We start from the raw sequence: 24,511 nt of genomic DNA, 5'->3' as shown, positions 1-24,511 counted from the left end.
ATCTTGTAGTGTCCTTTCCCAGACCTGGAGGGAGCCACCAGGCGTCCGACAGGAGCAAGCAGGAGGCAGCCGAAAGAGCTCTGGGTGCTCGTGAAGGGCTGTTTCGGGGCGGGGGGGGCAGAGAGGGCTGAGCTGCTGCAGTGTAGCCACCCAGCGTTGGGCTGAATTGCACGATTTTGGGGTCAAACGCTTGCTGTTTCCTTTCTCGAGGAGAAGAAAGTGCCGCGTGACATCCTGTTCGCACAGGCAGGTGGGGAAAGGCGGCTGTTCACAAGGCTTTCATAAAAAAAAAGAAACAAACAGGTTGAAATGAAAAAAAAGGTTCAAAATGCGTGACCTGGAGCTCCTCTAGCTTTCTGTAGATATGATTAAAAAGAGGGAAAAATGATGCTTAATTCAGGATTCATTCAGGGCCCTCTGCTCGGGGTACAGCAGAAACGGAGTTAATTCAGGCAGTTTGGGTCCAAAGCAGGATATTGGGGTTAATCCGGTTCAGGCCTGGGTATGTGCCGGGCTGCTCCGTTGCAATAGCACCGCTTTCCACCCCGGCACGTTCCCTGGGCTTTCAGCAGTGGAATATGTGAGCCGGGGATCTCTGAGCTGGTCAGACAAATTCATCCTCCACCACCAACAGAATCGGATGCCCTCTCTTTCTCTGTAGCAACCTCGGAGAACTACTCTCAAGCCCCAAATCTCGCGCGTGGCAACACTTTGCCCTCGGAGGAGTCGGCCAGTTCGGCAGAGCCAGCAGCACCGGGCGATATCCATCAGCCCTATGACGCAATTGGGTGCCGTTACCGAGAGGTCCTCAAAGATGCAATCGCTGCTCAAAGCAACAAATTTTTTTTTTCAGCTGTGATTAACCCAAATTAGCCCGCCAGGGTCCACCCTGGCTGTGCTGCCACCCAGCAGTCAGCGCAGGCTCCGGCTCCTTTCCTGAGAGGCACATCCCCAATTTACTCTGCAGGACTTAAAAAAAAACAAAAAAATATCCTTTGCAAGCGGCTCGGTGCATCCCGGGCTCGACGGCTGGGCTGCAGATCAGAAGGGGAACCGGTGGCCGCGTCCTCTTTCGGCCCCCCGCGCTCCCCACGTCGCTGTTTCTGCTTCTGCTCAGGGCAACTTCCCTCTCCGCAGTGCCTGGGCTTTCCCAGTACGGGGGGTAATGGGGCTGGGAGCCCCCCAGGAGCCCCTTGGGACATGCTGCCGTGTCCTGCAGCCCCCCCTTGCTGCTTTTTACTCCGTTTGGGTGTTTGTGAGTGCAACGATCCTCCCTGGCGTTTACCCTGCGTCTCAAGAGCTCCGTCTCCGGCTAATGGAACTGCAGCCTGCTTTACAGACACAGGGCCATTTCTTTTGAGGAAAACGAGCATTAAATGACACAAACCAGGATACACTCGCTGTCGTGAGCAGGGAAAGGGGCTTTGCTTGATTCTGTGGTCCCGGTGGGGTCTGTGCCCGCAGCCCCTGGCCCTCACTGCTCTGATACCCACAGCCTTTCCTCCAAGAGCAGCCCCATTTCATCCCTATTTCGCTTGTACCGCTGTTACAAAGTGGGTGGAAAAAGCTTAAATCAGCTGTGGGGACTATATATCTATATCTATATCTATATCTATATCTATATCTATATCTATATCTATATCTATATCTATAAAAGAAAATGCAAAAGACACCCCTGTCATCCAGGCCGTGCACACGGGGCTGCATTAGGACATTCAGAGACACCATTCTGCGGCGTTTGGCTGTGGCCACCTGAGCCGCAGCCGGCTCTGCTGCTGAGCAAAGCATTTCCCAAAACCCTGGGCTGGGCCATGTCCTTCAGCGAGCAATTTTCTAGCGCACCAACGGCACCGAGAAGGACACCCACTTCCTCAAATGCAACGAGCAGCGCGCGGCGAGCAGCCCCGGGCAGCCACGTTTCGGTGCGGGCTGGGGCCAGGCTGCTGCATCTCCGCGTCAGCCAAAGGGGGTAGCAAAAAGGGGGCCAAAAAACCAAGGCAGCATCACCTTGGCATCGTCAGGGAAGCAAGACGAGAGCTTTGCAGGAAAGTACTTTTATGGGGTTGTTCACAGCCGCTCTCAGAGGAGGGAGGAGGAAGTACGTTGGCAAATCAGCCCTTGCCGAGACGTCGCTCTTCGTGGGGTGGAATTGCACCCGGGGCGCAGGATCCCCACAGGACTGTCAGAGCTTCATTTTGGCCTGTCTCCTAAGCAAGCCCCCCCTCGGAAAAAAAAAAAAAAAGCCCCTCCTGATCCAAAATGTCCCTCAAGCTGCCACGGAACTGGGATTTCAACCTGAAAATGGATGCTGCAAAAATAGGTACTGTGACTGTTTCTTTATGCCCTTCTGTTTCTGCTTCAGCCTTTCAGGTGCAAGCCGGGGTCTGCCGGGGTGCCTGTGGCCAAGCCCAGCAGTGATTTCGGCTACGGCCCAGACCCAAACCTGCTTCTGGCCTTGTTGGGGGGACCCGGCCCCCAGCTACCGCTTTCGAGCAGATGGTTTGCAAATGATTTGCAAAAAGTGATTTGTAAAGTCGTCTGCGAGGGATGCTGTGGGAGCGCGGGCAGCGCTGTGGCTCTGGGGCCGGAGCAGCGGTTCTCGGTAGGGTGGGGAACAGAGGGACCTGTCAGCGTGGGGCTGCTGCCCACCTAAAATCCAGCTTTGGGGGGGATTTAAACCACGTGGGGTCAGGAGCGGCTGAGGGAGCTGGGGGTGTTCAGCCTGGAGAAGAGGAGGCTGAGGGGAGACCTTCTCGCTCTCCACAGCTCCCTGAAAGGAGGGTGTAGCCAGGGGGGGTCGGTCTCTTCTCCCAAGGAACAGGCGATGGGACAAGAGGAAATGGCCTTGAGTTGTGCCAGGAGAGGTTTAGGATGGATATTGGGGAAAATTCCTTCACGGAAAGGGTTGTCAAGCATCGGAACAGGCTGCCCAGGGCAGTGGTGGAGTCGCCATCCCTGGAGGGATTTAAAAGCCGGGCAGACGCGGTGCTTAGAGATATGGCTTAGTGATGGTTTTTGTCAGAGTTGGGTTGACGGTTGGACTTGACGATCTGAAATGTCCCTTCCAACCCGGGCAATTCTATGTTCTACGATTCTGCCGGCACAAGCCTTGCAGGAGGTGAAGTGCAGGCCAAGAGGTGGAGGGAGTGGTGAAGGCTGGAGGAAGCAATCTCGCTCTTGCTCAGGTTTCTTCGCCCACCTGAACATCATTGGTTTCCTTTCACCAGTGGTAAAGAGGCCTCTGACGCCCGTGCTGCGTTCCGTGCCACAGCACGGCTTCACTGTGCCATTTCCTGACTTATCTGCTGCCTCTGCTCAGGCTTTGCACGGCCCTCCTCTGCCATGGAATCCATCTCCAGCATCAAAACCACTTGAGAACGGCATTGGGAAGGAGTGAGGGATCCCTGCAGGGGGGTCTGTGGCCAAAATGTCACGGCAGAGCCAATGCCTGCCTTTGGGTGAAGCGACCAGGGAGGGGATTTGGGGGTGAGGATGCTGCGGTTGAGGAAGAGGTGCAGGAGCCCAGCCTTGTGCACGCACTGAGGCAAAGGCCCTCTGTGGTCCTGGCACTGGTCAAGGCACATGTTGGCAACTCGATTTGTCCTTCCAGCAGAGAGATTTGCCCAAGCCAGCCTCTGCGGTGCTGAGCTCTTCCTCATCGCACTTTGCGTCAGCTTGCAACGTCCTCCTGGCCGGATTTTCCTGCAAAGGCAATTTGGACTTCTATCTGAAGCCACTTTCCTTGGGGTGGCCAAACCACTCGCTTCACACAAGTGTGTGTGTGCGCGTGCGCGGAGACCTGAGCGTTGGGGCACAGCTCGGTGATTCGACTCTTCTCGTGCCTGGGGGTCTCTGGCTGCGGGGATCAGCCGCTGCTGATCTGCAGGGCTGCAGCAGGGATGTGACTTGCTTGTGGAAAATAATTGCAAATTAGTCACTACCGCCCTCACTGGCTCCTCCCGGCTCCGGGACACTTCCCCCTCCTCGTCCCCAGCCGTGGCAGTGGCACAAGCAGCTTTTGTAAGCCCCAGGACAACGCAACAGCTCCTGTGTGCTTCCTGATGCTGAGAGAAATGCAAAGCTATTTATTTCAATGAAGGAGAAAATTGCATTGTCAATTTTCATCGCAAATCCTATTGTGGCACTTTTGCTTTTACTGTTTTTTATTGCAAGTACCTGACATCCCTCCTGAGGGGCAGGAGCAAAGGGGATGGCAGGGAGGGCTCTTGCCCAAGACAAGGATTTGGGGCAGGAGCCAGCGTCGACGTGGACATCACAGTGACACCCAGTGCAGTATCTCCTGCAAGTCACACTTTGGCAGGATTCCTCTTTTCGGGAAGCAGGCAGCAGGATGCGGGCACCCTGCTATGGCCAGGCCCCAGGGCTGGAAGAAGACCCAGGATGTTTTGGAGGAAACATTCAACTTCAGAGGTGGTTACTACAGGAAATACTTCGAGGGGCACCACATTTGCTCTTAGTGGCTCTTTCCTGCCCTGTGAGCGTGGCAAGGAGGAGCGGTGTCAGGAGGGTGGGTGTCAGGAGGACGGGGCCAGGCTCTTCTCAGTGGTGCCCGGGGACAGGACAAGGGGTAACCGGCACAAACTTGACCGTGAGAAGTTCCATCTCAAGACAAGGAGGAACTTCTTTGCTCTGAGGGTGGCAGAGCCCTGGCACTGGCTGCCCAGAGAGGTGGGGGAGTCTCCGTCTCTGGAGACATCCCAAACCCGCCTGGAGGCGTCCCTGTGCCACCTGCTCTGGGTGACCCTGCTCTGGCAGGGGGCTGGACCAGATGATCTCCAGAGGTCCCTTCCAGCCCTATGATTCTATGGTTCTATGAGTGAGGCCAAGAGTGGTGGCAATGTGTTGGTGAAGGAGACGATGTTTGCAGGTGCCAGGCCACCCTGGTGAGAGCCAGGAAAAAACCTTCACCCCAGCCCAGCATAAAATTTCCAGCTGGTCATCGCACATGAGCTGGGCATCGCACCGGCCACAAAAGGTAGCAACTTGGAAAAGTGGTAAGGGAGGGAGCCGCAGCCTTGGTAGTTCTGGTTTTGTGAATGCAGAAAACTTTCCACTGGGCAAAAATAGCCTCGCTATGTGCAAAGCCAAGCTCCCCACAGCAGCTCCCTCCCCACGCCTCTGCACGAGCCCTGCGGTGGGGAGAGCGGTTGGGGAGTGCTCACATCGTGGGCAAGAAGTATCTGTTATTTTGGCCTTAAATGAGCCCAGAGCGCAGGGAGAGCTGTCTCGTGCAGAAGGAAAATCCATTTGCGTGTTGGTGTGCGTTGCGTACGAACACGGCTGAGCCATGGCTAAGCACAGCCCTCTGGCTGCACCTCGAGCCTGGCGTTTCGGAAGGGCTGATGCTAAAGAAAGGGGACTCCAGTGGAACCCCTCGGAATGCACGTTCCTTATGCATCTGGGAGAGGCTGCAAAGAGGGAGAGAAGAAACCGTATTTCCAGCAAAGACTGGCCATTTAAGCTCAAGGCTGAGAGCAGGAGGAACGCCTGGGTAGCAGTGCGTGCCAGGTCCCTTCCTTTCCATGGTGCAAAGCCCTGATGCAGCCATGATGGGCGTAGGAGGAGATTAATATCTCCAATCAAAAGTAGTAAAACATGGCGTTTTTCATAAAAGACACAATTTCTCCACCCAAATCTGGTGCCACTGGAGTATCAGTGTGGCTGGGCTGAGCTGAGCTCGCTGGGGAAGGCTGAACAGGGAGCCGATGGATGAAGACGAACCCTTGATTTCCACCCATTTGGGCGTGCGCGTGGAGCCTGCGAGCTGCAGCGCAGCGGCTTCACTTCAGATTAAACCCTTGCGGTCGTCGGTGCTTGGCAGGGAGACCTCGCTCTGCAAATGTTAGCGCTAATTAAAGAGAGAGAATATCAGCACCTCTGTTTCATTGAGGAGGAGATGAGGTCCCACGGTGGGCCAGGAGAACCCACAGCAAAATTCAGGGAGGCATTCGATGGCTGGCTCGTGGGAGTGCTGCGTTCTGCAGGACGGGGCTAGTTTGGAGCCAGCCCACTGGGGGTTCGCCCTTTGGCAAGGGGCCGTGGTTTCTGCAGAGCAGAGTGTTCGTGGGAGGCGGGCAGCGCCCTGCACCCAGTGCCTCCGCGCTCCTGGCGGCTGCTCCACGCCTGGGGATCATTCCCCAAAAACCCTCACCCTGAGGAGTCGGTGGCAGCCGCAAGACGTGAAGGAACATGACTTATTGAGAGGAGCGATGCTGCTCGCGAGCAGTTTGCTGAGAATCATATTAATATTTACGAGGTTTGAGTAACGCGGATGTTTTGGCAAAGAGCAAAGAAGCTGCCCGGGGCTCGAGGTACAATTTGGAAACCCCATTTTGTTTTTTGCATCAGGGTAATCCCCAGTACCAGCATTTTTCAGGGGAGCTGGCTGGCAAATCCCTTTCAAAGGTCCTTGATTACAACCACATCCTAAGCAGGGGGCATCCCACGTCAGCGCACATTGAGATATAAGCAGCATCCTCACCGCAGTCTGAAGGCTGATTTTTGGACGCACAATCCTTTTTGATTTGTTTGGGAAGTGCTTTGCAGTGCTGCGAAAGGATGGAGAGGTGAGCTCAGAGCGCCCTACCCAAGCCTGGCTCAGAAGGATGAAGGCAAAACGCAACGGGGTTTCTTGCTCCAGGGGATTTCGGGAGGGGAAGCTGGGCACACTCTTGAACCGAAGCAACCCCGACCTCTGAAGCGACTGGTAACCGCTTGGCTCTGAGTGCAAAATGTTTTGTAGGCTCATGCTCCCCGTGGGTGTCTGTGAAATGGGAGCACCCGCTCAGGCGTGAGATGCCTCCAGCCCCAAACGTCACCAGGCAGTGGTGGGCGATTTTTAATTTTCTCCTTTTTTAAGCTTGTCCTTTGCACTCAGGTCCACGCCAGGATTCATCGGCACTCATATCTAACTGCAACTCTCTGCTCTGCTGACCAGCTCAGGGGAAAAGCGGGCATCTGAGGGCAGAGATATGGAGCTGCCGCAGCTTCCCCCATCCCACGACATTGCCCAACACCTCCCTCACAGCCCTGGCTCAGCCTGAACGCCCTGTGCCAGCAAACGCTGCTGGGATCAGGGGCCCCAATGCTGCACCGCCCTCACCCCCAGGACCCAGCCAGGTGCTCCATTTTAGCAGGGGAGACGCAAGACCTCAGGAAATCACCATGTGCAGACACCAGCGAAGCTGAATTCCCCTGGAGTCATGTTGTTACTTTTGCCCTGCAACCATAAATGCTAACTCTACCTGCTGGGTTGGCACTGGGGTCCTGCAGTGCCCGGTCCGGAGGCAAAAGTTCCTTCTGGAAACAATCCCTCCCAAGGCACTTACTATCACGGAAGCATTTAGAGATGCCACAGGGCCATGCTGCTGGTCCCTGGCGCAGGACTCGTCTACGCGATGCCAAGAGGAGACAGGGGACACTGCTCTGCCCAGCTGGTAAATCCACACTGGCGCTTTCCCCCCGCTTGGAGACTTTCCAATCCCCCTGGGTGAGAACTGCCCCGTTGGAAACATCAGGCAAGCCTGTCCCAGAGCAAAACTGCCATTTCCAAACAGTTTTTTTTCAAGCCAGGCTGTGTCATTCTGCTATCGCTGCTGCAGGCTGTTTGGGGTGGGTATAAAAAAAACACACGCTCCCATTAAAAAAAGAAGCTAATGATTTTCTTCTCACTTGCAAGACAATTACTCCCACGCAGGAAAAAGGAAGCACACACTGACAGATACTGCAGCCACTTCCTTTAATAAAAAACTCTAGCCAGTTTGCTCAGCACAGGCAGAGGGGCAGAGAGCCGCTCTCGCTCTTGTAGCTTAAATCGGCCCTGGGGACGCGGGTCTGCTGGCGGCTCGTCCCCGTGCGTCCCTGACAGCCCGTCCCTCTCTTTCCTTGGCAGCCCGCTCCAAGAGCGTGATGAGCGGCGAGCCGGTGGGTGCCCGGCCAGCCTCCCCCAACCCGCTAGAGCGGCCCCTGAAGATCGGCTGGCTGAAAAAGCAGCGCTCCATTGTCAAGAACTGGCAGCAGCGGTACTTCGTGCTCAAGGGCCAGCAGCTTTACTACTACAAGGATGAGGATGATGTCAAACCACAGGTAGGATGAGGCCACTGGGCTTTGCTGGTCCTCAGTCTCCCCCTTCTTGCAACTTTGTTCGTAGGGAAATGATTTGGGATGGGTCTGGAGTAGGGTATTAAAGAGGTTTTCTGCCTCTGGGCAGTAGCAGAGATGAGATATCCTCATCAGGATCATCTACACACTTAAAGTGCCTGCAAGCCCTGCTGGAGGCTTGGCCCCTCTGTGCACAAGCAACAGGGGGCTGGGAAAAACCAAACAGTTACCAACTAGAAAGTTGCTATCGTTCTCCAAGACAGCAGAAAAAGCCTGGGGAGAAAAAGAGCCCAGGACACCACCATTTTGGTGATTGCAGGTGCAGCAACGGGTGCACAAGATGATGGAAGCTTTGAGAGACGTTTCAGCCATGCACTTGGCAGGAAAGGTATTTTACAGGATGCTTTTAGGAAAAAAACAGCAGGAGTTTCAGAACAGCCTGGGCATGAGGATCTGCCCAAGACAGAACTCGCAGCAGGGCTGTGGGCTGGACAGACGGTGGCGAAGGGCAGCTGCTTCCTTAGGAGCTCTTGCCGCAGGAGGGGGCAGCTGGGGGGATAAAGAAAGGGAATCTCTCTCTCTCCCCCCAGCCTCGGGCTCTGTATCCCACCCTGGCCCAGCCCCAGGCTTTGCAGAAGCCCCAGTGGTGCGGGTGCAGTTTGTGCTGCTGCCCTGGGTCCACCCTGCGTGGCCGGAGGAAACCTGCCCCGCCGCCTTTTCCTCTAAGGGAAAAGGCTTGAAATCTGCCGAACGCTCTGCTGCCTGTCAGTTCTGATGCTTTTTGAGACCCCCAGGAGAGCGCAACGTGCACCCAACCCCTTGCACAAAACAGGGGTGTGATCACCCACTCCACTTGGGCACGATTCAAACGGCTGCACCAGTGCCTGAGGTCCGCAGCCCTCTGGCAGCACCATCCCATCTTCAGCCTCTCCGCGTTGTAACACGCGCTCCCTCACCCATACAAACCATTTCGCAGGGTACACATAGTAGTACACCCACCAGGAAGACATCAGGTTGTCTTCCCAATTTATATGGATAACTTTTTAGGTTTTCAACCATTTTCTCCCTACCGTAATGTACTTTTTGAATATCCACCACCTTTTCCTTGTTTTGAGAAATTTCAGGGAAAGGTCCTCCCCTTTGCTGGAAAAGCCAGTCTCTGTATAAATTGTTACTGGTAGCAAAACTAATCTCAAGACAGAAAAGGTTCATAAGGGGAAGGCAATCAGTAAATCCTTGGGGTGAAAGCACAGGGCTGAGTCCAGTGGGATCTAGGTCCCATTTCTGGTTTTCCCCCGTTTCAGGGGGGACTGGGGAGAGCAGTCTCCCTGGTTCTGTTTCTGTAGAAACAGAAAGTTCTGCAAAAAGCTTATTGCTATTTATGGCACTTCTGGCAGCTCTCGCAGTGGCCCTGATGCACCATCCCGGGTCATTTCAAACCCCTCTGATCCCGTCAACGATTCTGATTGACACAGCTGGAATTCAGGCTGTCGGAGCACTGACGGTCCCCACTGCTTGCAGGAGCCCAATGGCTTTCAGGAGGCTGAAATCGCTGAGAAGCGTCATTTCTGTGGCACAGTCTCATTTCCTGCGCCGGGAGGCTGCCGGTGCTGACTCACATGCCTGCGCGGCCCCCGCGCCTCGGCCGCTCCCCACCCATCCTCTCCAGCGGGGACCGAGCTGCCCATGTTCACCACGACGGTTGGGGAAAGGACAATGCGAAAGAAATGGCTGTTTTCCACTGTGCTTTTTTCACTTTCCCTCCTTTTTTCTTCTTTTTCTCTACTCCTCTCCTCCAAACTTTGGGTTTTTTTGGTTTGAAGTGGTGCCGTGTTAAAGCAACAGCTTTCCTGCTCCGGTGCAACAGAAAGAGGACGCTCCAGTGTTTTGCCAAGTCCTCTCTCCTTTGTACTTTCTTCTCCCACTCCCAACAGGGGTTAAAAAAAAACACGAGAAGGAAGGAAAAAAAAGAGAGCAAAATAACCAGTTTTCTCATTCTGAGAATCACTTAATCAGAAAAACTGGCATTGAAGAAGTGTGCCTTATTGTTTGAAAAATCGTTTTTAGCATACATTTATATATAGGTCACCAGCTCCCACGGTCTGTTTGAAAGAAGGACTTTGATCCTGGTAGTGTCAGCCTCGGAGGGACGGGACATGGGTTTCTGCAGCTCCTGCTCTGCTTCGTCCTAGGGCTGCCTGTGTCTCCAGGGAAGCACCATCAAGGAGGTGGCCAGCAACCCAGAGGAAGGAGGAAAATTTATCTTCGAAATCATCCCAGGTGAGGATGCTTCCCTCCTCTTCGTTGCACACGTTTGGGCTGGACCGTTCACCCCAAATCACTTGGGCACGTCATTTTGGCAGCCCTTTTGCTCCCACTTCTTTTCAAGGCCCCCACAGCGCTGCGTTGCAGATGAAAACGAATGTCTTGCTTTCAGTATTCACATGCTGGGGCTGGAGGAAGGCCCCGTGCCAGCGCCCATGTCCCATGCTGAGAAGCCTTGCCAAGCTGCAACGTTAAGCAGTTTCTGTTCCTTTCTTGCAGACCTTCAGCACGGGTGAAATAGAAGAGCGCCGCTTCGTTTCACAGCCAAATAGACATTAATGCAGAAATTTGGAGCCAAAAGCATTTAGCCAAGAAAACAAGAAGAATGTGTCTTTTCTCCTCCAATCCTGTCTATAAATGATGAATAAATGGTTTTTTTGCAGGGGTCTCTGGAGACCAGAACCGGACAGGGCAGGACACCTGCGTGCTCATGGCCAATTCCCAGTCTGAGATGGAGGAATGGGTTAAATCCATCCGACGAGTGCTGGGGTCGGCGTCAGGAGGTAAAGGGGGGCAGGGAGCTCTTGGAGAGGCGGTTTCCTACTGCCTCATGCTCTGCAGTACTTTTGTGCGAGGATTTCAAAGCTGGACTCGTAAATCTATGAAACTGGAAAAGGGAGCTGTATTGTGACTGTGACTTGTAACGTCTTAGAAATCCACTCCTAGACCGGCCCCGTGGTGCTGGGTCTGCTGCAAGCACGGGCAGTGATAAGGAAATGGCAGCCAAGCATGAATGAAGATTTCTGAGCTGGTTTCAGGCTCTTTTGCAAACTTCCTCACTGACTTATTGACCCCAAAAATGTTGTTCTTGAAAACAACTCACATTCAGGGATAAAGCGTTGAAAAATCTCGTCTTTCACCTGCTGATGTCCTTGATTTGCTTTTCTTCTAGCTTTTCTTGTTCAGCCCAGCCCCCTTCTCCCCCATTTTCTCTGTCTTGGCCACGCAGTCATCCTCCCCACGCGTAGGCAAGGCTTGTGGCGACAGGATCCCTGCCTCCAGCCCCCTCGGGCATGCATTTATGCCATTGCAAAATTGTGGTCGGGGAAGTATAAAACGTGAATCAATCAGAGAGAAGCACACTGTAAATTTGCCACCGCAGGTGAAGCCCGCAAAGGAAGCAGCAAAGGTCACTCCAGCACCTTTTCCTATAAGGATGAACTCCTATAAGCAAGATCCACCAATGAAACAGGGCCGGGAGTCTCTTTAGCCCTCTTCCAAAAGAGCACTAGCCTGGATGGTCATCCTGAGCCTCTCCTCCCGCACTCTGCGCTTTGCCCTCGCTATTTCTATTTTTTACAGGGTCCATGCCCTTCAGCTGTATAAGACAAGCACGACAGAGCTCTGGTCTCCCATAGCTCCTGTGTTAATGTAAATCCCAGCAAGCAGGCAGTGCCAATTGGGGCTCTGTCATCGTGACCCTGCCACAGGCACAGATAAGCTTCACCTAAATGACGACGCAGCTGGTTTTTGCCCGCAGCCCTGGTGTTTTCTGCCTCCACACTGAAACGTGCTGTGCCCTGGGGGAGGCAGCGTTACTCATCTGAAATTAGGATTGCAGGAGCCAGAAATTTTCAGGGCATTGCTCCACCTGGGTCTAATATTTAATAACAACTCTGCATCTGATCCTTGCTTAAACTTCAGAGGCTGCCAGTTTCTTCCAGCTACATAAAGTGACCTTATATGACAGAAAATGTAAATTTATAGTGGTGCAGAGAGCCCTAAGGATAGCAGAGAAGTCGGGTACCACGGAGCTGCATTTATGTCAATACACAGGTTAACAGACCCCAAAACTTCGCGCTTTAGGTTTTTGGCCTCAATGCAAGTTAAGGCAACATATGCTTTTAATGTAACCCCCTGCACAGTGGAGGTTTTGGCAAGAGCCCACCTTTGGCAGCCCTGCGTCACCCAGCTAGTTGTGAGCTTATTGCACACCAAAAAGCAGAGCAGCTGCAAAGCGGGAAGCAACAGCAAAAGCATCTCCAAAATCTCCGAGGGGTTTTGCAGGGTTGGCTGCCACCCGACAAGGACAGCCGCCTGCCGGGTGGGCTGGCATGGACATCGCATTGGCCCTGGGGAGGTATCCCCAAATGAACAAATCTGCCAGCTTGCAGTTAAATAAGAAATTCATTATCAGCTACCAAAGCAAAGGGTCAGGAAAGGAAAGAAAAAAAAAAGAAGTTATTTGCTTTTACTGCGCACAATGACAGGTTTATATTCATTATTTAAAAGCGTGAGTGAGTCATAAATGAAAAACCTCCATGCTCAGGCAGGTGCTGACAAGCCCTGTGGTTCCAGATGAGAGTGTTTACTTGCATTTTCCTGATCTGGAAGATGCCCAGGAATTATTTCAGCCTTCAGAGCGTGAGGTGAACACATCACAGGCACTACCGGGGCAAAAATATGGTAAAGGACCATAGGACCCTTTGCCATTAATATCCCAGATCCAGTTCGAGTTGGAATTTGTCTGCTCTTACCATGCCTCAGGCTCCCAGGAGGAAGAGCTGGGACGCAGGCTGCTGCCTTCCCGCCTTTGAGCTCATCTTTTGTTGCGAGTTCAGGAGGAAAAAGCCATTGCTCCGAAGGAAAGGTACCACTCGGTGCAAAATACTGCTGCTCTTTGCCCAGGGGAGTTTCTGGAGGGTGAGGAGAGGGGAGGGGGAAGAAAAGCACCTAAATCAGTAAGAGTTCCAGCCCCAAATCTCTGCAAGGCTGCTTTTCTTATTTCTTGGTGGTCTCCCGTGCTTTCTATATCCTTCAGGTTTGTGTGATGAGCTTGCCTTTCCCTGTACCCTCGCATCGGCCTTTTTGCTGTTCCTGTCTCCCTTTGTACCAGCACCCTGCTCCAAGGCAGGCGAGCAGCATGGCCAAAACCAAGACCTTGGTTTGAATCATTTTGAGAACTGTTAATTATTTGGAGGAGGAAAAAGGTTTCGTTTTGCTATTATTTCTTTGGAAGAAGTTCTGCTTTCCCACAGTTTGCGGACTTCTTGTGGCACTTATGCTATCAAACAAGCAGGTACTGCTGTCACATTTGCACCTGAAGCACTTTGGCAGATAATGCGCCTTTAGCAAAGCTTTTGGGCTCTTCTAACCTCTCTGTCCTTTCCCTAGCGGTGTTTGGCCAGCGCTTGGCAGAGACCATGGCCTATGAGCAGAAATTTGGGCAGCACCAGGTCCCCATCCTGGTGCAGAAGTGCGCTGAGTTCATCCGGGAGCACGGTGTGAGTGAGGAGGGCATCTTCCGCCTCCCTGGCCAAGACAACCTGGTGAAACAGCTCAGGGATGCGTTCGATGCCGGGGAAAGGCCATCATTTGACCGGTAATGCTGGATTCCCCCTCTCCTACTCAACTAGGTCTCATCCACCCCAAAATCTGGGAAAAAAGCAGCTTGCCTAACCTCCCCAGAGACCCCAGCAGTGCCTGCAGGAAACTTGGACCCTCCAGAAGGGCTTGGCAAGGAGAGAGGATTCCGCAGAAACCCCCAAGGGAGGCAAAAGCAGAATCAGAGGGTGCTGAGATGAGATACATGGAAATAAAGCAAAGCCTTTAGGAAAATCCTGTCCCCATGCAGCAATTATCATTTGCAGGAGCAGCCAAGGAAGGAGGTAAAGGGAAGAGCCTACATAGCCCATCAGCCAAGGCTAGAGGTTTAGAGAAAGGAGGGCAGGTAGAGGATCACAAATAAGCTCAGAGAACGCCCTAATGCAGTAGAAATTATTTCTTTCCCTGCCAGCCCATAGCCATGATATTTTCCTCCTGTTCCTTTTCCCTGCAACACCATATAGAGATGAGAGAGAGATTTTGGCTGCTGCAAGGCTGCATCCTCCTGACCCCCTTCCTCGGCAGGGCTAAGAGGGAACGGCAAACTCCCTAAAGCCAAGAGAGCTGCCTGTAGGTCCCAGAGAGGCTTTGGAGAGAGAGACTTGCTACTGCTACCTCCCCAGGCCCTATGCAAAATGAGAGAAAAAAAGGTAAATCCCTGGTGCATCTCTCTATAAAGCCCTCCCTTGATAGCGCACAGACCCGCTGCCCCGGTAGGTGCCTCATCATCTCTATGAAGAGGTTTCCCACCTCTCCCCACCCCCAAGTCAGATGTAACCCCTTGCTTTTGGCCCCGGTTGCATAAAGCATTGCCCAGCGTCCCCTGCTTACTTGTGCAGGCTGCTCTGGGGCTTTACCCCATGGTTTGCACCGGGGAAAGCAACGACCTCTGTGCTGGGATGAAGGGAAAGTGGGTCCTGCCTTTCCATGGCACTGGAAATGAGTCTTTTTGGTTCAATTCCTGCCCTGCCCTGTCCTCCATAACAGCCAAGGAGCGCACAGGCGGCTCTGTGTGTATGAAGGGCCTTGAGGCTGGCTGTGGGGATGCCCCATCCAAGGAAGCCACCCCGTATGGCACCACCTGAGCTCTGAGAGCCGCCGGCAAGATCTGGGGTGCTTGTGGGAGGGGAGCACCCAAAACCAGGAGCTTCCCTGGACTTCTGTGCAAAACAGTTTGCCTAAGCGGAGTGCTGGGGTCTCATCTCTGTATTCACAGGCCTGTCCCTAACTGCAAAACTCTTCCTATTTTAATTAGCTCTGTGCAGCTCTGTTAGGAAAAACCACAGCGCTTTTACCTAAATAATCCCTGTGCTGTGCAAGGCAGAGCCTCGGCGCCTCTGGAAGCGTTGCCAATCCGGCTGTTGGTTTTGCAGCTGAATATTTCTTGCTTTCTGGGTGCCAGAGTCCTGCTGAGAGCTTTCCTGTTGTAACCTGCACAGGGGTCATAGGAAGGTGAAGCCTTTGTTTTTATTTTATTTTTTTTCAGAACTGTGTTTTGCAGTGGGGCATGGCGAGGGAGTTTGGCCGTTTTCCCAGCGCCCTGCGGTGTTAACCCTGTTTGGTATGAGCATTGCTGCGGTGATCTCAGGGTGACTGCAACACCCCATGCACTTCAGTTTTCTCAGAGAGGAGGAGGGCCAGTGATCTGAATGCTGTAAGACGCTGGCTCGACCTTCAGTGCCACCTTCGCAGCCTGTCTGGGTTTGCCCAGGCACGCTTGCATGCACAAGGCCGGCAGGACTAAGTGGGGAGCGTTAGAAAGCTGCCGTTGCAGCCCAGGCATCCAGGATGCCTAACGGTGTGTATTGATAGGCCCTACAAAAATACAGCTGTGAACAAAACCCTCTATGGTTACGCGCCTTTGTTAAAAATAGTAGTATTTTACAAACCCCGACCAATCCTAAAAATAAATGACCTGGGGGATTTTTGCTAGAAGTTTATAACAGTTTAGCGACTTCAAGGTAGGTCAAATTAGAGGCTTACGATCTTGACAGTGTCCTTTTGACATAATGTAAACTATATGGTATGCAAAGCTGCAAACATCTGTCCCGGCAGAACATCTTCAGTAATTGCTGCTAATCTTAAAAACCCCAGGCAAGCTTCGCCAGCTCCACACAGAGTGGGGAGTGCCTGCCAAATACGTGAACACCAGACAATATTTGCATGCAAACCCTCAGGAGTCCAACGCAGGCTGGGAAGGCTCAGCCCAGGAATGAACGCTGGGGACCTGCCAGCCCAATGGTGGGGAAAATCTCCACCAAGCATTCATTCTTCTGCCAGCCAGGGCCGTTCCCTGGCTTGGGGTGCCCTATGGATTCCCCCCAGCTTGTTTTGGCCTCCCTATTTATTTGTCTCTGTCTCCCGCATCTACACACAGAGCTAAAATAGAACCTCATGGCCCCGGCGCGGGGAAGGGTTTGCTCACCAGCCGGGTGCGAGTTTCACGGGGGTGTCTCTTTGCGCGTTGCAGGGACACGGATGTGCACACTGTGGCCTCTCTGTTCAAACTCTACCTGCGGGAGCTCCCCGAGCCGGTTGTACCCTGGATGCAGTACGAGGATTTTCTGCTGTGCGGTCAGGCGCTGGATGCGGATGAGAAAAAGGTAGAGATGCATTCGTTTCTCTCCTTCTGGCCTTCAGCTGTGTTTCAGTGCCGGGGCTTTGTGAGCTGGAGATGCTGGGTGCATATGGAGCGGGTAATTACAAGGTGTGTAATTACTGAGCTTCGAAATCTTGGGGGCGGGGGGAAATGAAAAAGAGAAAATCTCCCAAAGCCAATGGGGTTTCCCAAGTTGACAACATGGGTTTATCCATTTTGAAGCTTAAATTTCTGGAGCAGAGGTAAGAGCTGCTCTGCACCTCTTTTCATTGAGCCCTTGCGGCACACAGCGAGTGTGAAAACCAAGAGAGGAAGGAAACACGACCTCCTGCAGCCTCCCTCAGCCCGAGCTGAGAGCGGCGCCGGTGGAGGGCTCTGGGTGAGAGCAAGGAAGGAAGTGGGGATTTGGGAGAGGGAGAAGTGAGAAACAGACTGGAACTGTCTTTTCCTAATGATATATTTTGGTGAAACAGAAGCCCCCCCCCCCCCCCCCCCCCCCCCCGCAAAAAAACTCACTCACGGATGCTGTTCCTATACACAAAAAAATAAGGCAGATACCCTCGGTAGCATGAGCTCTGTGACCTGCAGTGTCCAGCCCCGTATTTCAAGGGCAAATACCGCTCGTGGGTTGTTTCACTTCAGGATCTTTGGGGTTAAAAATGACCTAAATGTTGATATACAAGAAATGGAAAGAGTTCAGGCACGACCAGCTCTTTCCAAAGAGCTCATCACAGACGTGCGGGGCTGGAGGGGACCCTGCTCTTTCCTTTGCTGCTGTGGCAGCAGCGACGCTGGGCAACGGGCTGCCTCCTCTTGCTGAGAACCGTACAAAACCTTCTCCTTGTCCATGGCTGATCTGCCAGAGAAATGTAATTTCCAAGATGAGCAAATGCCAGGAGGTGAGACCATTCAGGGATGGATGGAGTGACTAAGAGCCACTCTTGAGTCCGTATATATCCGTGAATCTTTATAGAGATATTTCTTAACTTGCATTTAGGGCCATCAGGAACTCCTGAAGCAACTATCCCTCCTTCCCAGAGACAATTACAACCTCCTCAGCTATATCTGCAGGTCAGTCCTCTGCATAAGCTATAAACGGCTCAGGTTCGGTGTTGGTGAGTAGAAATACGATCCCAAAGGCTAAGGCTGACTCCTCTCATGGGAGACCTCTTAAGCCGTGTTTTGGTTCCCCTCGAGGCACCAGATCCTGACTTTTGTAAAGGGAGAATTTCAGCCAGAGGGATAAACACCTTGACAATGTCTGAGCATAAATACCTACCCTAAAACTCACTTATGAATCCCTGAGAATTAAAATCAAGTGTAGCTTCTCTAGACAAAGCCTTGTGCAACAAGACTGTTGGGTTTCACCCCCTCTGGGTGATTTTTCTCCTGTTATTAATTATTAGATGGGGTTTTCCCCTTCCTTTTTGTTTTTGTTTTTGTTTTTTTTTTTTTCTGGGGGGTGAGCAGCTCATCACGTGGTGGTTTTTCTACTGACACCGACAAGACCCAGCTCCAGTTCATAGTTATAAGGCAACTATATGTTCCTGTCCTTGGGACTTAGAGGAAGAGCTGGATGGATTAATCAGGATTTTATACCAGTGGGTGTGTAAGGCTTTTTGCAGTCTTTCTTCACTGACTTGAAATATTTGCCCTTGGATTCTGGCAGGTTTCTACACGAAATACAGTTGAACTCTAGCATCAACAAGATGAGTGTGGATAACCTAGCAACAGTCATCGGAGTGAACCTCATCAGACCCAAGATAGAGGATCCTGCAATTATTATGAGAGGTAAAAGGGACTCCTGGAATAATTGGCATAGGAGCACCTGATATGCTGAAATACTCAGTTGCATCCACAATCTTGAAATTAAAAATTTTCTACAGTAGACCCATGGATATAAGCCAGACACATGCCTGGGCACAGTAAGTACAGCAGGATAGAATAAAGCCACGTGTTAGTTAGGCTATAAATGTGTTTATGGTGACAAAAACCCCTTAGGAGTTCCTCTGTGTGTTCCCTCCATAGATTTCAAACAGTTCAGGAGTTCAGTGAAGTCATCTTTCTTTTGCTTAGAGCAGGAAGGTGTAAAATTCTTCTTAGCAAAACAAAGGAAACTCAAAGACGTTACTGTTTAACTGAGCCAAACTGTAATCCCGTGGGCAAGGACAGACGCAGCAGAAGAAGTGTTTCAAGGCCAAAGATTGCTCTGCTCTGCAGACATCACATGTGAATGGTCCAGATGACAGTCATTTGGCTGTTCGTATAACTGACACCTGGTGTTCACTTGTCGAGGCAAAGCAGCACAATTTGTGGCTTGGTGCAGCCGAGCAGACCCCCATCTTGGTGGCTCCATAGTCCGCTCCTGCTATTCTGGGGTGTTATAAAAATCCCTCCGCTTATTTGCTTTTATCATCGTGCTCCTTGTCTTCACCTGCATTTCTATGTGCATCTCCATTTTGGACGCCAGAAAGACCAACCAGAAAATGCAAGTGTGGGTGGAAGAAAGCCCGTCACATTGGGCTTGCCGCTGACAGATCTCTCATTTCTTCCAGGCACACCACAGATCCAAAAAGTGATGACTGTGATGATAAGTGACCACGCAGACCTCTTTCCCCCATCCAAGGATGTGCCGCCCTCCCTCCCTGCCCTCAAAAATGACAAGAAAGCCCCCATCCCGCGCAGCTCCGTGGGCTGGGATGCTGCAGAGGACCTTGCGGTGCCCAGGGCGGAGAGCTTGATCCAAAAGCAAATGGTAAGGCTAGATCCTCAGAGAAATAATAAAACATAAATTTAATAGATGCATGATTAATTATTATGGGATCTAACAGGTCAGCGAGACACTAAGAGCAGTTGCTATTAATAGGGTAAAGAGCTGTAACTGTCATCCCTGGAATATCTACATCAGGAAAATGATGTAGATAAACTTTCCACTTTCCTGTGGAAAATCTACTGTTCTAGGAAAAATGAAAACTCCTACAATTTTTTAGTTAAAGACAGTTCTCGCTGGTGAAATGAAAACATTGAGGGCTTTCCTCAGAAAGAAAGAATCTCTGCAAAAAGTTCTTCTTAAGGGAAAACTTGTGGCCATTCCTGTTAGCATGTTAAAATGTGTCTTTTGTGAACACTGCAGTGACTGCGGTCACTGCAACCTGTCCCTGCTCACAAAGCAGGACGAGGCTGTCCTAATGCCGTGGGTCTGTTTTACAGGGAGATGACCTGAATTCCAGCAGTGCCCCCGGACCAGCTGCGAGCTCAAGTGCAGCCAGAGAAGATAATGGGTGCAAAGATACACTGGGAATGTGGAAAATGCAGTCAAGGAAAAGAACTCAGACCTTACCTAACAGGAAATCTTTCCTGACAGCGGCTTCTCCGGGGGAGAAAGGTGGCAACAACAAAAATGATGTATTTGCCAGTGACTTTTGGAGAAGCTCCCCTGGCAGCAGCATGCGCTCCGTGGTCCCTGAAGGACATAAGAGAACGTTGTCTCATGATCTTTTTAAGCTGCTCGACCTTCACCGGGCTTCGACCTACGATAACGTTCCTACCTCCCAGGCGGAAAGTGGGGAAGGCGCCGGCCCCAGCCCCAGCCCTTCGAGCAGCAGCTCCGATAAGGAATTTCTACCCTGCCAGAGTCCCAGCCATGAGCCAAAGGAAACAGCCAGCCCCACCAGCAGCCCTGCCGAGGTCTCCAAGCCTGATCAGGAGAGCAGGGAGTTCCTGCAAAACATGATCTTGAAGCTGGAAAAAGAAATGGAGGTACAGAAAAATGACTACGAGGAACAAATTAAAAGGTAATACGCTGCAGAGTGCAGCTTTCTGGAGAGTATGAAGTCTTCAGATCATGTTATTACAATGCTAGTATTGCACAGATTTATTTACTATATGCATTACTATATGCTATATTTATATACTATACTATACAGTGTATAATAGTAATGACTAATGATAAAATACGGTATTATAGTAGGCTATCTAAAAGTCAATGCTAACGTGCTGTACTCTCCTGACATAGTTGCTAATGTTATATTACTACAATATTAACACCCCATAGTCCTTATTACATTGTTGTATGGCACTATAACATTTCTGCAATAATTACACTATCATAATTTTTGTTATTATGACAATATTGTACCATTATACTGCCCAGAATTCAGTAGTAGCATTAACTAATGTTACTAAGATTAACTAACTATTAACTAGCATTATTAGTTGGAACCATCAGCGTTACTATAGTTTCACATATTGTTATCATATTGTCATATATCACGTGTATTGATTTATTGCATCGTGTTACGTGGCCACTGAGGGGCAGGGGATCAGGACAGAACCTCTGGCTTATTTTATTGCTTAACAACACAGAGGGCAGAATCCTGAAGAGCCAAATGATGACTTCCCGGCACTCTTCCGATGCGATCCTTTCACGCTCTGTTTCTCTTTGCAGTCTTGAGAAGGAAAATTACGAAGTCTGGGCCAAAGTGGTGAGGCTGAATCAGGACATTGAGAAGGAGAAGAAGAAATCTGAGGAACTGGAGCTGAAGCTGATGAACATGGAGCACTTACGGGAGGACATGGAGAAGAAAAACAAGATGCTTGAGGAGGAGATAAAAAACTTAGCTAAATCCATGAACAAAACTGATGCCAAAGCCAACTAGGAGAAGTCACTCAGCTGTGCACAGACATAAAATGCAGCTGCATGAATCCACAGGAATTGCCAAGCAGGTTCAGGGCCAGGGACTTTTATCGTCCGGTGTTCTGCTACTGCTTGCCGGCTGGTTTGGAGGAAGGAGCCCAGAAGGTAGAGGCTGGTTTATGCTCTGAAACCGGAAATTTCAAAAATATTCTTTAGCTTTTTTTTGGGTTTTTTTTTTTTTTTAACTCCTCTTTCAGCTGCTTAAATTACCTGTAGAACAGGCCAATACTTGCTGCTCAATCAGAATATCTTGCACTCAGGTTAAGGACACAAAATAAACCAGCAAGCACCCATCCTGCCAGCCATCTTGCTGGAGATACCCACAGTGCTTCTGAGTGGAAGAAAACGTCCTTAAATCCTGGATCTGGGGAGACAGAAAATCCCCGAGGCCCGGGGTGGCACAGCCCGTCAGGCAGCGTGCCCGGACGGTGGGCTGCAGATGCTGCCAGCACCGTGGTTGAGATGTTCACAACAACACGTACAGTTGGTTACTGCTCTCATAGAGCAAGAGAAGCCCAGACAGCCCGTGGGGTCCACTGAGAAGAGGTCTCACACAGCATCACTCGCTGTGCTGCGCCAGACCCATCGATATCAAGGCTCCAGGTATAAAATCACAATATCATAAAAACCTCTCTAGTTAAGTGGCTGTTCAGTTATTTTAAATCACTGTTCCTTACAGTTGTGTGTATATAAATCCAGCACAGCTGCCGCTGAGGCTTGGGAGAGCGCTTTCACACACCCACACAGGCAGCTCTTTGTGCAGATGGAGGCCACCAGCAACTCTGCCCCGTACAGAAAATGGGGCTTCTGCATTTTCCCTGATGGACAGTTTTGAAAGTATAACCGATCTGGACTTGTTTACCGCCTCTGTTTTTGTTTTCCACCATTTCGTCAGCGTAGAACAGCATTTCCTCAGCCACCTTAGTGGAAACCTGAGTTTGCACCTCAATGATGACGCTGGGTCTCTCCCGGCCACTTGCTGCCATCAGCAGCAAGACTAACCGGACCCGAAGGCCTCATGGTGCCAGTGTGGCTATCTGTAAACTGGTCTGCTTGTTTCCCCACTGCCTGCCAGCAAGTCGCCTTTCCAGCAGTACCGCGACGCTGCTGAAGCTTTTGCTGTAGGAAAGAAAATAACCTGACTCCGCAAGAAAACCTTTCACTCCTCGTTTATGTTAAGAAGGGGGCACACCACCACACAGCCTCAGCCCAGCCTAGAGCCTTCATGGGAACAGAAGAGGGAAAAAAACAGAGATCTGCAGGAGTTTTCGAGCAAGATGTCTAGGACCAAACGTGCGCCTCTTGTGCCAAGCATGGTGATGTTAATGCAACAACACTGGATTACTGCCGCGGAGGACTTGGCTTTGGTGATACGAAAGTTCAGCTCAAGACAGGCTGCAGCCCTGCTTGACAGAGCCTGCAAAGAAAAATGAACTGGTGAGAGACGGGGACACAGAGGATACTATGTGAAAAAAGGGGAGATGGCAGTGGGAAAATGTTATTAGAGAATAAAAAATATTGGGTATATAGCACTTGCTGCTACCAGCCTTGCTGGGGAGGACTCGTCTAGCCCTAAAACCGAGCCCAGGCTCCTTAGTCTCAAACGTAGGTTCAGTTTGGTGTATTGAATCCACCTTTGCTCAGCTGTGGGTATAAAGTACAAGGGAGAGGTTTGTGAAAGTTGAGCTGCATTTAAGAATCAGGCCCATAAATAGCTCATTGGCCTATAGATTCTCACTGCAGGCGGTTTTCCTTTCCATAGGATCCCCAGAGACTACACAGCTCCTCACTCTCCTGCCCAGAAACCTCCACACCAGGGAATTAAATTTTTCGGGAGGCCTTCATGGGATTACTGCATCTGGCTACTGCAAAATCCCAGCGCCTCCCAGAGGACCCACAGCCAAGGCCCTCTGATCTTGCAATGATCAAATCTGATCAAAATGTTTCAAATCTGAAACTTGGTAATTTAAAATCTCAGTGAGGCTCACGTAACTCCCTTGCGTTGGACCAGCGGGGCTCGACCTGCTGGTGCACAGCTCCACAGCCCACAGCCTTGCAGAGGGACGGGCGTCACAGAGAAGAGCCCCAAGGAGGACAGCATGGCCTCCACCAGGCTTAGTCACCTTCAAAGCTGAGCTATTCAGTCCTCACCCTGCCCATCGCCTGCGTGTCCCACACACTAGGCATCCTGAGACGACACATTTCTTGCCTCCCAAAGTCTCTTTCAAGCACCACTAACATCATTGGTGCTGCAAGTCCAAGTTCCCACCACGCACCTAATGGACCCACATCTTCCCAACACTCAAATCAAGAGGTTTCCAAAGTGGCGCTGAGATGCATTTTGCCTGCCGTCATTTCAGAGCAACTGTTCCCATTGATGATTCTTTTCTGTGACTTCAGATGACCTTGACAGAGCTGCTTCAGTGTTTATTTAATTTTTTACCTTTGCGAGGAACTCATTACTAATCTGGGCTTGAGGCGCAGGAGTCAATTAGGGAGAAATTTCTCCATCGGGTCTAGGAGAAACCTCGTGAACATCTGGGCTGGAAATGCCACACGCTCCTTTCTGCAAAGATCAAAAGTGTGAAGAGGCAAATAATTCCTTCACAGCCCGCAGTAGACTGCAATGACGTGAAAAGTCTTGGCTGAGGCTCAGAAGTCTCCGCGATTAGGACAAGTGCACGTTATTTTAGTATAAACTGCGCATTCCTCCACTTCCGCTGCAGATAGGCAAAACAACCTCTATCAAACCATGACTGTTTCTGAAGATCAGACTAATTTCTTTGAAGATATTCTGCCCATTAAAATTTGGAGTGTTTACAGTGGCTATATTTAAAAGACAAGACTTTCCAATAGAGGTCAGGTGGGCTGGAAGTTCTTAAGTGCATGGGGGGAGTGAACAGCCCCAGGGAGCGACACGGGCATCTTATGAGCTGATATTGCTGTTGGGTGCTGTAAGATAAGGAGGCTTTTCCTTTTTTTTTAAACGTGAGCTTTTTCCAGAGGCAGAAAAGCATGGATCTGCCCAGACGTGTGGAAAATTTGCATCCTTTTCAGCCCCGAGGGTAAATCCTCTCGGCTCAGCCACGCAAAGCACAGAAACAGACCTAAACACTGGCAATGCCCAAATCCTGCTCTGGATTTAATGCCGCTTTCAGATCTTCTGTTAGAGACACCAGAACATGAGAGCCCCAAAAACTGGCCGATGCATGACCTAAGTTTCCTTCCTCCTTCTCTTTTTGCAGCGAAGCTGTGAAGCTTTTTGGGGAAGGAGTAGCAGGGAAAGTCTCTCCTGTTCCTGGAGCAGGGATCGCCATTCCTCTGTGCTGCAAAGGGCATTATAAACTCACGGAGGGTTGTTTGGTGTCTGCTTTTCAGCTCAGCAGGCTTTAATCATGGATTCTGGATATCCTGGAAAGGGTGAAACTACTACTATCGTATAAAAG

General features: G+C 51.1%; 1 protein-coding gene across 2 annotated transcripts; it reads left to right on the top strand.

Annotated features, from left to right (window-relative positions):
• The first annotated feature begins 1,929 nt into the window (after positions 1–1,929).
• Positions 1,930–21,320, top strand: ARHGAP25 (Rho GTPase activating protein 25). Of its 2 annotated transcripts, XM_063358782.1 has the most exons (11): positions 1,930–2,320; positions 7,913–8,106; positions 10,314–10,401; positions 10,830–10,949; positions 13,561–13,768; positions 16,241–16,373; positions 17,367–17,440; positions 18,039–18,160; positions 18,925–19,124; positions 19,580–20,163; positions 20,817–21,320. In XM_063358782.1, the coding sequence occupies exons 1-11, from the start codon at positions 2,260–2,262 to the stop codon at positions 21,025–21,027; spliced, it is 1,995 nt and encodes a 664-aa protein (XP_063214852.1). In that variant the 5' UTR covers positions 1,930–2,259; the 3' UTR covers positions 21,028–21,320. The 2 variants fall into 2 exon arrangements, with proteins under 2 accessions (XP_063214852.1, XP_063214853.1); XM_063358783.1 differs by lacking the exons at positions 1,930–2,320; positions 7,913–8,106; positions 10,314–10,401; positions 10,830–10,949 and adding an exon at positions 12,823–13,036.
• The last annotated feature ends 3,191 nt before the right edge of the window (positions 21,321–24,511 follow it).

Source organism: Chroicocephalus ridibundus, chromosome 23 (assembly GCF_963924245.1).
Source record: "Chroicocephalus ridibundus chromosome 23, bChrRid1.1, whole genome shotgun sequence".
NCBI classification, from domain to species: domain Eukaryota; kingdom Metazoa; phylum Chordata; class Aves; order Charadriiformes; family Laridae; genus Chroicocephalus; species Chroicocephalus ridibundus.
This window is presented reverse-complemented; position numbering and strand designations above follow the sequence as displayed.

What these genes read in the sequence shown, in the direction of transcription:
- ARHGAP25 (XM_063358782.1), top strand. Translation starts at nt 2,260, where the DNA reads ATGTCCCTCAAGCTGCCACGGAACTGGGATTTCAACCTGAAAATGGAT. An exon ending in GAAAGGCCATCATTTGACCG is followed by an intron (nt 13,769 to 16,240) that starts GTAATGCTGGAT and finishes TGCGCGTTGCAG; the next exon opens with GGACACGGATGTGCACACTG. An exon ending in TACGAGGAACAAATTAAAAG is followed by an intron (nt 20,164 to 20,816) that starts GTAATACGCTGC and finishes TTCTCTTTGCAG; the next exon opens with TCTTGAGAAGGAAAATTACG.